Source organism: Coffea arabica, chromosome 7c, assembly GCF_036785885.1.
Source record: "Coffea arabica cultivar ET-39 chromosome 7c, Coffea Arabica ET-39 HiFi, whole genome shotgun sequence".
Lineage (NCBI taxonomy): Eukaryota > Viridiplantae > Streptophyta > Magnoliopsida > Gentianales > Rubiaceae > Coffea > Coffea arabica.
In genome coordinates, this window is record NC_092322.1 from 16,380,450 (window position 1) to 16,393,564 (window position 13,115).

The 13,115-nt window shown below is 37.6% G+C and overlaps 1 protein-coding gene and 1 pseudogene across 7 annotated transcripts; both read left to right on the plus strand.

The window, feature by feature from the left end:
* Positions 1–315: 315 nt before the first annotated feature.
* On the plus strand, positions 316–5,776 carry LOC113698518 (uncharacterized; annotated as a pseudogene).
* A 452-nt stretch (positions 5,777–6,228) lies between these two features.
* LOC113698253 (uncharacterized) lies at positions 6,229–12,163 on the plus strand. Of its 7 annotated transcripts, XM_027218007.2 has the most exons (4): positions 6,229–8,945; positions 9,471–9,867; positions 11,290–11,345; positions 11,528–12,163. In XM_027218007.2, the coding sequence occupies exon 1, from the start codon at positions 6,381–6,383 to the stop codon at positions 8,298–8,300; it is 1,920 nt and encodes a 639-aa protein (XP_027073808.1). In that variant the 5' UTR covers positions 6,229–6,380; the 3' UTR covers positions 8,301–8,945; positions 9,471–9,867; positions 11,290–11,345; positions 11,528–12,163. The 7 variants fall into 7 exon arrangements, with proteins under 7 accessions (XP_027073808.1, XP_071914348.1, XP_027073804.1 ...); XM_072058247.1 differs by having other exon boundaries at positions 9,471–11,345; XM_027218003.2 differs by having other exon boundaries at positions 11,290–12,163.
* The last annotated feature ends 952 nt before the right edge of the window (positions 12,164–13,115 follow it).

The window sequence follows — 13,115 nt, forward strand, 5'->3', positions numbered from 1 at the left end:
GGTTTTTCTTCAGAAACCTTGAGCCATTGGATGGCTCTTTCTTCTGAAACTTTTTTTTTTTAAACTGCATTTTTCATTTCTTTTTTTTTTTTCCTGCAAAACCAAAAAAATAAATAAAATTTCCTTAGAAATGAGAATTAAAAGGTAAATAGGTAAAAACGAAATGAAATAAAAAATAAGAAAGGATTATTAAAATTTTGGTGTTTACAATATCATCCCACCGGCCTGCTACAAAGTAGCCTCTTGTTTTATTATTGTATAAAAAAAGAGGTTTGGGCATTGCTAGGCTTTTGATTGAGCTTTAATATCCGACACTGTGACGACGTCGTAATTGAGAAGGCAAACGCAATTGCCCGAATTTACCTCAGAAAATAAATTTCAACAACCGAGCTTCAGAATTTGCCTGAAAAAATCCCAGTAATTAGTTCATTTCAGAACGGAAGACGATGGGGATGATGATGATGAAGACGAAGACGATGCAGAGAAGAGCTTCTTCTGCGGTGATTGTTTCCATTGCTCGGTCTCACGGAGCAGCGGCTTCATTAGGTACTCCTGCTCCTGCAGGTTGTACTACTCTTGCATCATTCCTCTCTGCATTACCAAACCATAAACCCCATTTGGCTTTTTATTCTGCTATTAGTAGTAAATTTAAGAGTTCTTCTGAAAAAGCTCTGAAATTTCAATCTGAATTAGGGAATGATATTAATAATGTCAACAGTCTTGATGATGCTCTGAGCTTGTTCGAGCGGATGGTCCGGATGAGGCCTTTGCCTTCTGTTATTCAATTCAATCAACTGCTGACTTGTATTGCTAAGCTGAAGAATCATTATTCTTCAGTTATTTCCCTTTTTAGAGATATGTGTGTCAAGGGCATTCCTGTTGATGAGGCCACCCTTAATATAATGATTAATTGTTGCTGCGTTGTGGCCCGAGTGGATTTAGCTTTTTCTACATTGTCTGGCTTCTTCAAACGTGGTTTTGTTCCTAATGTGGTCACCTTTGGCACTTTACTTAAGGGACTCTTTCGAGAACATAAGGTTCCTCAGGCACAAGAATTTTTCAAAAAGATAATCAAGGAAAAACTTTGTAAACCCAATGAAACTATGTTGGGCATTGTGGTAGATGGGCTCTGTAAGGCAGGAAACACTCAAACAGCCATTGAATTCCTCAGAGCAATGGAAAAACGAGGAAGTCCTTGTAAACCTGATGCAATTATGTATAATACCGTCATGGATAGCTTGTGCAAGGATAAAATGGTTGATGAAGCTCTTGCCCTGTTACTGGAGATGATTGAAAAGGACATTCCCCCGAATGTTGTCACTTACAGTAGTTTGATTCAAGGTCTGTGCAACTTAAGCAGATGGAAGGACGTTGACAAGCTCTTTTCTGAGATGAAGGTTTATAAAATTGTTCCAAATGTTATTACTTTTAATATAGTGGTGGATGCACTATGTAAGGAAGGGCATATAGAAGATGCTGAAGAGGTAGTCCGGATCATGATCCAGCAAGGTCGAAATCCCGACCTGGTCACATACAGTTCCTTAATGGATGGGTACTGTTTACAGAGGCGAATAGATGATGCAAGGAGAGTCTTCAATACCATGGTTGCTAGCGGCCTTACACCCGATCTCCATTGCTATGGTATTCTAATAAATGCCTATTACAAGACCAAGAAATTGGAAGCAGCCATGAAGCTCTTTTGAGAGATTCCACGTAAAGGTTTAACACCTGACATTGTTATTTATAGCACTGTGTTGCAGGGGTTATTTAGTTCAGGAAGGTATCTTAGTGCACGAGAAATTTTCAACGAGATGCAAGCTTCTGGCATGAAGCCTAATTTTCACACTTACTGCGTGATGTTGGATGGGTTATGCAAGACTGGATATATCGATGAAGCATTGCAGTTATTCCATGCAATGGAAACTGATGGAACAAATCTACACATAGAAATGTACAATATCATCCTTGATGGGTTGTGCAAAAGCAAGAGGCTCGATAGTGCTCGAGATCTTTTCAACAATCTCTCCCTTAAAGGATTGGACCCTAATGTCATAACATACAACACCATGATTGCTGGCCTGCTTTCAGAAGGTCTGCTCATCGAGGGTAAAGAGCTCATTTTAAAAATGGAAGAGAAGGGTTGCTTGGCAAATAGTGTTACATACAATGTCATTCTGCAAGGACTCCTTAAGGGAGGTCATTATGATGATGTGATGGTCTATCATGAAGAAATGGTTCATAGAGGATTCTTGCTGGATGCATCTACGTTTTCCATTTTACTTGATTTATCTGCTGCGAATCAGAACAATCCTTCTGTGCTATTGTTGATGCTGAAGATTGATCCCGATAGCAAGAAGTTCATGGATGGGGGACAAAGAGGCCCTTCACATTAGTTGTAACATGTTGGTCGTGCAGTTTTTTGGCCCCTGATGTTTAATTTACTGGTAGAAATGTTAATAAGGTTCACATTTGATCCTTTTGTCACTTATCATCTTTGTTTAGAGGAGGCCTCTTGGTGATATTTTGTGAAATACCTCAGAGAGCATCGGTCTGGTGGTGAAGCTGCATTCCTTAGGGAAGTTCAATTGTTAGGTGTATCAGTTCACAGAAAGTTGGTGCAGTTAATTGGATTTGTACGACTTCTTCTCAAGACTTCTTCTTTATCTTTTCATGGAAAACTTCAATAATTTGTACGACTTCTTCTCAAGACTTCTTCTTTATCTTTATTTGTATGGCTTTGATACTGCATGCAATAATTTGCAATGGGGTCATGTGTTGCAAAGAGAATGACAGTAGCATGTTTTTGGATGCCGTTAAGAAGAATAATTCTTCTTGCTCATGTTGACAACTTAACTTTTGTCCTGTGGTGGAGATTTAAATGAGGCTTTGTAGAAATGTTTGTAGAATGAGTTTAAGAAATGCTTTCTGAGTTAGTATTATTCCAAATTCAGCTTAAGTTTAGCTCAGAAAGTATTATTCTTCCATAGTGTCTTCACATGCATGGAGGTAAGCTGTCATTAAATTTATGCTAGTATACAAGAGAGAACCTCTGTGGGCAAGAACTGGGTTGCATTTCAAGGAAACCCCGATCTAGATGAACTTTCGTTTAACATCCCATCCAATGCCAACTTTAATTTAAAAGAGCTTTATCCTGCCATCGATTGGGTTGTGATGCTAGACCAAACCATTTGGGAATTAAATTTGAATTTGGTTGGATGTTGAACCAAGTTCATCTGAGTCGAGGCTGGAATGGATGTCCAATGCCTTATCGAAGAACTTGAGCCATCCTGTGATTTATTTTCAGTAGCACCACCAATATCACACCACCTCCTCCGCAATTGCCTAAGTTTTCGCTTGATTGGGTTTTCTCAAAAAGTGCAACTCGATTTTTTATTTTTGCTGTATGCCACCTTGTGTATATTTGATGCAGTAGTTTCTTCCTTTCAGCATTTAGTTCTGCAAAAGGATCACCTTACACAACCTTTGGGATTCACATCATTCGTGGCTGTAGCTCTAGAGTGTATGAAGTATTACACCATTTAGTAGTTTATTTCTTTGCCAATTTTGAGTTCTGGGATCATTTTGGTTTTATCTTCTACTTTTTGAGGAATAAACATCTTCTACAAGAAAATTGGCACCCCTGGCCACCTAACCAAAAAACCTTGTCGCTCTACCTGTTGGTCAGTACACCCTGGATGTGTTCTGGTTTTGCCTCCTATAAATAACAGGAGAATCATTGAATGTTTAGGATAGCGCACTCTTATGAATTGCTTTTGGTACTGCAGCACTACTTTCTAAGTTCTTGTTAAATTGACAAATGCTAAGTGTTGGTATATGATTTGTGGCCTGCAATTATTATGCCAGGTTAGCTCGAAAAAAGTCAAAGAAGAATTTTTTTCCACAGCAACTCGTTAAAATTCACACAAGCATAAAGCAACTCTAATGATTACGTCTTAAGGTCATTTAATCTCTCATTTGAATTGATAGGAAGTTTTGTCGGCATTTTGGTCAATTTGTCAGCTATTAGATAGATGACTAGCTAAAACCTATTGTGAATTATAAGATGTGCTAGAAAGAGATCAGAATCCTAAAATTAGAAAAACTGATGAAAGTGCTTGGGTAAAAAAGTTTGTTGAGGGACTCTCCTTGTACCGATTCCTGATGTAGATAGCCTCAGTTGATGCTGTGTGACTCCTTGCTGTGTCAGGCAAATAAATATTTTTAAATCAGTCAATAAGTTGCTCATGGTTGGATTCTGTCCTTGCATATCTGTTTCCATGAATTAATATTTTTGCAAATTAATTGATGCTTAATATTGATCCTGAGATTGAGAAACTAAAGAATGAAGGATAGAAAAGGACCTTCAGATTAGTTGCAACTTGTTGGTCCTCCTTTTTTTTGGCTCCTAAACTGTTTTCTGTTGGAATCAACATTATGTAAGTTTGCCTTTGATCTTGTTGTCACTCATCATCTTTTTGGTATTTGAGAAGTGTTGTATCTGGACCTTAGAGGAGTCTCTTGGTCATATTTTGTGAAGTCTGTAATCGAGATTTGTTGGAACTCTTTCTTTTTGAGTGGATGAATGATGCTGCTGTAGTTGTGGAATAAGAATACTACTAATGGTTGGTCCTCTTAAATCATCTTCTTGAGTCTCTAGAACTTTTGATGGTTGATGTGTTGAACATGCATATCTGCACATGAGTGCACATCCTAAACCTTAGTTGGAGAATGATTACTTGTCCAGGATATCCACGTCTGTTATTTATCGTCCACTGTATTGCTTGATTCTTACTTCCTCTTGTACTGCTGTCACTTAAAAAATGTCTTAAAGAACTTTGTACCTTGGCACGCGATTGTTTAATAAACTAGCTAGGAAATAACCATGATATAGTTAAATTTTACATAATTTAATTTGCCCAGATTTTTAATTTCAGAGAAGAAACAGAATGTTCTGTATGATAATCAAGTGAGGTGCCTGAATCAGATGCGCACTTGTTAGATTCTGACTACCTCTTTCTTGTTCTCGCCCTTTGATCCATTTGGTTCTGTGCTTAACATTGTTTTTGCGCTTGTAGGGCATGCCTTACTGTTTGTATTAAAAAATCCAACCGGCAATAGAATTGAATATTCATCTGCTGAAGTGAAGGCTTGAAGCACATTTTTCCAAGCATGGAACTGAACTAGGGAACAACTAGAGTGAAGAAACTTGTGGATGGAGGACTAAGAAGACATTGGAACTGAACTAGGGAACAACTAGAGTGAAGAAACCAGTGGCTGAAGGACTAAGAGGACATTCTCACTCTTCGCAACTTTTTTGTCTTCAGAAAAGTATTCATATTCCTTCCGTTGAAGGTAAACCTTTATGTCCAACTATATTTTAAAATCCCTTGTGACCACTGGATCATATTGTCCCGCCTTAAACATGCTTATGCTCGCAAAATTCCTATTACCTTTCATTCTCGTGCAGGTCGGCATGGTGATATTAGATGTACAGAACTTCTCAGGAAGGAAGATGTAAATTTGATGTTCATCTTGCTGTTTTTGAGTGAGAATTGTTGCAACTGAGCCTTATAGGAGTCAAATTCCTGGAACTCCAAAGTGGTATGCTTGAGATCCAAGTGGATGAATGATGCTTCTATAGCTCCCAAATCAAAACCATTAACATTTGGTATTCACTCGAACGTGCATAAATAATGCTCCCAAATTTGCTTTTGCTTTCACAGAAATGGAACCAGTTTGTACAAAAATAATAGATTTATTTTACCACATAAACTTTGTTTTATTCATAATGTTCGAGAAGAAACAGTGTGTGGTATTTTTTTCATAGCATTACAAGGCAGGAGGAGGAAAGAAGAGAAATTGAGAGTTCAATCGCGACATCATAGTTACTTGACTAATGTCTGTATCACCTAAATTGATGTACTAGAATCAATTTTATATCTATAGATAATTAAGTGCATCAGACGAATCCAAATCATCCCGAAATATAAAAGGTTAATTCACTGTCATATTGTTTTAAAATTAATTTTATATCTATACATGACTAAAGTGTAATTTGAAGAATCGAAATTATACTGAAGTACAGAAAGTTTTTTTTTTCTTTTCCGATATTTTAATGTCACAGGCCAACTTTTGGCTCGGATAATTTATAATTAATTCTACCTACCTCCTTTCAAACGAGCCGTTAAAAGGGGGGGAAAAAAAAAAAAGGGAGGGGGTTCAGCCAACATGAGATCAGATACGACATCGTACCAGACAAAATCAACCTGAAAACCAGAAACATCAGGGCTTCAGAATTTGCCTCAAATCCCGGTAATTAATTCACCCAAATTTCAGATTTCAGAACAATTTAAAATCCTCATCAGCTGAAGGGGTAGAAGATGATGACGATGAAGAGAAGAGCTTCTTCTGCGGTGATTGTTTCCATTGCTCGGTCTCAGGGAGCAGGGGCTTCATCAGGTACTCTTGCTCCTGCAGGTTGTACTATTGCATCATTTCTCTCTGCATTCCCAAACCATAAATCCCATTTGGCTTTTTATTCTGCTATTAGTGGTAAGGTTAAGAGTTCTTCTGGAAAAGCTCTGAAATTTCAACCTGAATTAAGGAATGATCTTAATAATGTCAACAGTCTTGATGATGCATTGAGCTTGTTCGAGCGGATGGTCCGGATGAGGCCTCTGCCTTCTGTTATACGATTCAATCAACTGCTGACTTGTATTGTTAAGATGAAGAATCATTATTCTTCAGTTATTTCCCTTTTTAGAGATATGTCTGCCAAGGGCATTCCTATTGATGATTACACCCTCACTCTTGTGATTAATTGTTGCTGCTTGGTGGGCCGAGTGGATTTAGCTTTTTCTACATTGGCTGGCTTCTTCAAACGTGGTTTTGTCCCTGATGCAGTCACCTTTAGTACTCTACTCAGAGGACTCTTTCGAGAATGTAAGATTCCCCAGGCACAAGAATTATTTAAAAAGATAATATTCGAAAAACTTTGCGAGCCCGATGAAGTTATCTTTCTGGTTGTGATAGATGGGCTCTGCAAGGCGGGCAACACTCAAATGGCCATTGAATTCCTAAGACTCATGGAAAAAAGAAGAAGATGTAAGCCCAACGTTTATGTGTATGGTGCAATCATTGACAGCTTGTGCAAGGATAAAATGGTTGATGAAGCTCTTGCCCTCTTACAGGAGATGTTTGAAAAGGGCATTCCCCCAGATGTTGTCATTTACAATTGTTTGATTCAAGGTTTCTGCAATTTAAGTAAATGGAAGGAGGTTAAAAGGCTCTTCTCTGACATGAAGGATTACAAAATTGTTCCAGATGTTATTACTTTTAATATAGTGGTGGATGCATTGTGCAAGGAAGGACATGCAAAAGATGCTGAAGAGGTAGTCGGCATCATGATTCAGCAAGGTCAGAATCCCAACGTGGTCACATACAATTCCTTAATGGATGGATATTGTTTACAACGCCGAATAGATGAAGCAAGGAGAGTATTCGATACTATGGTTGCTAGCGGCCTTACTCCAGATGCTCATAGCTATGCTGTTTTAATAAATGCCTATAACAAGAACAAGAAAGTGGAAGCAGCCATGAATCTCTTTCAAGAGATTCGGCATAAAGGTTTATCATGTGATATTGTTGTTTATACCACTGTATTGCAGGGGTTATTTAGCGCAGGAATGTATCCTAGTGCAAGAGAAGTTTTTGATGAGATGCAAGCTTCTGGCATAAAGCCTAATTTTCACACTTACTGCGTGATGTTGGATGGGTTATGCAAGACTGGACATGTCGACGAAGCATTGCAGTTATTCCATGCAACCGAAGCCGATGGAACAGATCTTCACATTAGAATGTACAATATCATGCTTGATGGGTTGTGCAAATGCAGGAGGCTCGATAGTGCCCGAGATCTTTTCAAAAATCTCTCCCTTAAAGGATTGGACCCTGATGTCATAACGTACAACACCATGATTGCTGGCCTGCTTTCAGAAGGTCTGCTCATCGAAGGTAAAGAGCTCGTTGAAAAAATGGAAGAGAAGGGTAGCTTGGCAAATAGTGTTACATACAATGTCATTCTGCAAGGACTCCTTAAGGGAGGTCATTATGATGATGCGATGGTCTATCATGAAGAAATGGTTCATAGAGGATTCTTGCTGGATGCATCTACATTTTCCATTTTACTTGATTTATCTGCTGAGAATCAGAACAATCCTTCTGTGCTAATGTTGATGCTGAAGATTGATCCCAATAGCAAGAAGTTCATGGATGGGGGACAAAGAGGACCTTCACATTAGTTGTAAGATGTTGGTCCTGCAGTGTTTTGGCCCCTAAACTTTAATTTGTTGGAAAAAACATTAATTAGGTTTGCATTTGATCCTGTTATCGCTTTTCATCTTTGTTGCAACTGAGCCTTAGGAGAACTCTCGTGGTGATTTTTAGTGAAACACCTCAGAGATCATGAATCTGGCAGAGAAGCCGCATTCCTTGGTGATCTCTCAACAGTCTCTGCCATAAAGGATTGGACCTTGATGAGAAAACATACACCCCAATGATTGCTGGCCTTCTTTCAGAAAGCCTGCTTGCAGAAGCTAAAGAGCTTTTCGAGAAAATGGAAGAGAATGGTTGCTGGCACAGTGTCATGTTCAATGTTATTTTGCAAGGACTTTTGAGGGGAGGTCACTATGATGATGCAGTGGTGTATTATGAAGAAATGGTTCGGAGAGAATTCTTGCTGGATTCATCTACTTTTTCCGTTTTACTTGATTCATCTGCAGGAAGACAGAACAATCCTTCTCTACTTATGTTGATGCTGAAGATTGATCCTGATAGCAAGATGTCCATGATTGGGGGATGAATGGGACCTTCACATTAGTTACAACTCGGTAGTCCTGATGTTTTGGCCCTTAAACTTTAATTGTGCTGGAACTAACATTATCTAGGTTTGCACTTTCCTGTTCTCACTTATCTCTCTCTACATTTAGTGTTTTGGTTGAGCTATAGTGGTCAAATTTTGTGAGGTCCATGACATGATACTTGAGATTTTTCGGAACTTTCTTATTGGGGTGACTGAATGATGCTGCTATTGCCCTGCTAGATTAATACTATTAATGGTTGATACTGTTAAATCATCTTCTTGACTTTCTAAAACAATAATGGCTTTATGTGAAAGAACCTGCATTTCTGGACATAAGTATGCGTCCATTAGTTAAATGTAGATTACGTTTCCAGGACATTGACATGTCTGTTCCTTGTTTATCACAGTTCTGCTTAATCGAAACATTGAATGAAACATCTCTATTATTAATATCCAGCATCTGTTAGTCGTAAAAGTTGTTTGGCTGAATATTGATGGTCACAGAGGCGCAAAAGCGAGTTAGTTGTTTTTCTGGTTACTATTAGGCATGATCTGCAGTCATATGAACCCCATTCAGCTATTGTTAAATATCTATTTCTGCCTTTTACAGACCTCAAACCTGGAAAACCTGGAGAGAAAGGCCTAGACTGGACTAATTGGAAAAGAACAGCTTTTGGTACTGCACAGAGCCTAGAATACCTATATGAGCATTGCAATTTGAAAATCATAAACTGAGATTGAGGGCTGCAACTATCGCCCTGGATGGTGACTTTGACTCTGTTCTTGGAGATTTTGGGCTTGTAAAGCTGGTGATTACAAACTAACACACATCACAAATCAAGTCCGGGGAACCATGGGACACATTGCCGCTGAATATTTGTTGACTGGAAACTCTTTAGAGAAGACAGTGCATTTGGCTATGGTATAACATCTTCTGGAACTTGCAACTGGTCAGTGTGCAATAGATTTCTTTTGGCTTGAAGGAGGATGATCTACTGCTAGAGCATGTGAGTATCTCATTCACTTTTCAAAATTTAGGCAGAATCATCGTGCAATATGACTGTAACTCAGTATTGCAGCATTATTATGTTCCTCTAAAATTCTTAATTGTGCATAATGAAATGGTCAAAAATATTTTAACCAAGCTAAATTCATTTGTATATTTAGCATTTTTGGTTAAAGCTTTACATTATAGTTCTTGTGTCAAAGTGTTATTTGTAGTCTAAAGTGATTGCAAACTAATCTTTAAATTTATGTCACGTTGGATATTAGCCCTTTGAAGCTTTTTCTTTGGCAGGCTTCGTTTCTGCTAAGTCATTTAGGAAGTCATTTTTTCTGAAGTCGGCTGTCTCTAGTTCAAATTTTAATTTAATTGAAAGTTTTTCTTGGTGTTTGAGTTGGTTGTCTTGCACCCAAAGTTTTGCCAACTTACATTTCTATATTCAAGTAGATAATATAAGAGTGAGCATCCATGGCACGCACTGAGTTGCTTTATAATGAAATGCCAATTTAGATGAACTTTGGTTTAACATCCATTACAAATTCAACCTTAAATTCAAAAGAGGTTCAACCTTCCATCGATTGAATTGAGATGCCAGAACCTTTTCCTCAATTGGATTTGAATTTGATTGGATCTTGAAGCATGTTCATCTAAATTGGGTCACCTGGGTTTGAATTGCCTTTTTGAAGAAATTGAACCATCCTATGATTTACCTTCAATACTACCACCAAATTCACCGCCACCTCCTTCCTAACTGTGTAATTTTCTTCTTGATAGGGTTTTCTTGAAAAATTACCATGTGCAGTGAGCTATTAGATTCTAAACTGAGAGCTCTAATGTGGGATCTGAGTTGCTTCAAAACTTTTAGGATTGGATTTCCTACTTTTGCTTTACTCAATCCCATTGCTGCTAACTTTCTTCCTTTCGGGTTTTAGTTCTCCTAAAGTATCACCTTATACATCCTTGGGATTCATGTCCTTTTTGGCTGTAGCTCTGGCTCCAAATATCCTATGCCATTAAAAAGTTTGTTTCTCTGGCAACTGTGAGTTCAGAAATCATTTTGACCTTGATCTTCTACTTCTGGGGAATAGACATCGTGTTCAAACAATTCAGCACCTCTGGTTTGCACCCTGGATGCATTTGATTCTGCCTCCTGCATTAACTGGAGAGTGGTTCAAATGTTTAGCGTAGCAATCTTACAAATCATGTTCAACAGTGCAGTAGTTCATTGTAAAGGAGAGCGTTAGCCTAGCACTCTAATGAATCATGTTTCTCACTGCTGTAGTTCTTTGTAAATTCTTGTATTAGTAATTGACAAAAACTATAAATATTTCTACACTGTTGGTTATTTGGAAAGGACTACTACACATAACACTCTAGTTTAGCACCAAAAATGTCCATCGAAAATTGTTTTTTTTTTTTTTGGCAGAAACTTATTAAGCTAAGCGCAAAGCAATTCTGAGGGTTTATGTCTCTGGCTCTAAGGTATTTTTCTATCATTTAAATTGCTCAAAGCTTTGTCAGGTGTTAAAGAGATTAGAAAAACTCAAGTAGGCATATAGATGAAATGTAAGATCAGAATACTGTTCAGGAACGCTCCATGTGTCTATTCCTACTCCGGATGGTCTCAGTAGCAAAGCTGAGTAACTCTCCTTGCTACTGTTTAGGAAATATGTGTTCCTCGAGACAATTCTTCAGGTTGCAGTGCTTTGCACCGAAACTCAACACCAGAAGACCGTCCAAAAATGGCAGAAGTTGTAAACTGCAGGCAGTGGGATCATTTGCAAGATGGGCAGAGTGGGAGCTGCTTGAAGAAGTAAGAAAATCAGGAACTCGTTCTCATGTCCCACCAGTTTCTCTGGGCTGATGAATCTACACAAGATCAAGAAGCTATTCAGTTGTCACGAGAAAGATAGGTCCTCTGCCGGGCAGATCTGTAAACAAGGTCACTGAAGGCTTGTATACCACATTACCACATTGATGAAAACCTTTGTCAAAGTTAGGATCAAAAGTAAAAATGTAGCTAAAAATGAGAATTGGGACAAAAATAGGACATTTTGGATATGTGAAGGGTCAAAAAATACCATAGTAACAGTGTGGATTGAAAAAGTGTGAAATCTCTTATGCAAGGGATCAAAATGAATCATTCTAAAAGTGAGTAATTAAAAGACTACAAAACTCAAATATGAGGGTCATTTGTGCAGTTTTCCCATTTTTTGATGTGCTTATTTGTACCTTTAGGAAACCAAATAGAAAAAACAAACCGCCCAAAAATAAAAAATAAAAAAACCCATTTCATCATAGCCTTTTTTTTTTCTGTCAAATTTCATTATAGCTTCTTAAATGAATAGGTTGGCAGGAAATGGCCGGTTAAATATTTGTAAGCAATGATACACCTTGATCGGTTTGGTTAGAGTTGCAAACGAATCGAATCGCTCGCAAAACTCGAGTCAAGTTCAGTCAATATCGAACTCAAGTTCAACTCGAGCTAAGTAAATTGAACTCGAGTTAAAAAATATCAAACTTGTTAGCTCGCGAGCGGCTCACGAGTTTGATTATATATATTTTTTATTTCTATTTTAATAGTAAAATTATATAAATAATCCTAATATTTTATTATTTGTTAAAAAATACTATTTTATTTATTTTTAAAAATTTAATATATATTTTTAAGCTCCAGCTCGAACTTGAACTCAAACTTGATATTTTGAACTCGTCGAGTTCGAGCTCAAGTTCAAGTTTTGCAAAGTTAACTTGAGGATCAATTCGATTAGGTTAAAATTCAACTCGATTCAATTCATTTGCACCTTTATGTTTGGTATACAAGAAATTATTAATATCTTTTGTGCTACTAATTCAATCCGCCGTGCTCCCTTATCCCTAAGACTAATTACTTAGAATATAGCTGAAAAAATAAAATTTTGGATGAATGTTGTTCTGACAGGAGTCGATACAAAACTATTGCTGTAAGCCGGCAGCAAACAATTACTATATTTTTTTTAAACAAGTGACTGGCAGCGAGGTTGAAGTAAAATGTTGCCCAAGCAGCATCTGCAGAAGTTAAAAAAAAAAAAAAAAAAAATTGCCTTTGTAATCTAGCCAAGACATGATGAAAATTGCGAATTCGAGGTGCTTGTCTTAATTTTTCCCACTTCACATTAAAAGAAGGAAAGTTCTGTTCTGATGCCCTTTGTATTCATGAAAAGACTTTTTGTATTCAAGTCTTCTGCTTTATATGCTCATTTTTCTCCATCA

What these genes read in the sequence shown, in the direction of transcription:
- LOC113698253 (XM_072058246.1), top strand. Translation starts at nt 6,381, where the DNA reads ATGATGACGATGAAGAGAAGAGCTTCTTCTGCGGTGATTGTTTCCATT.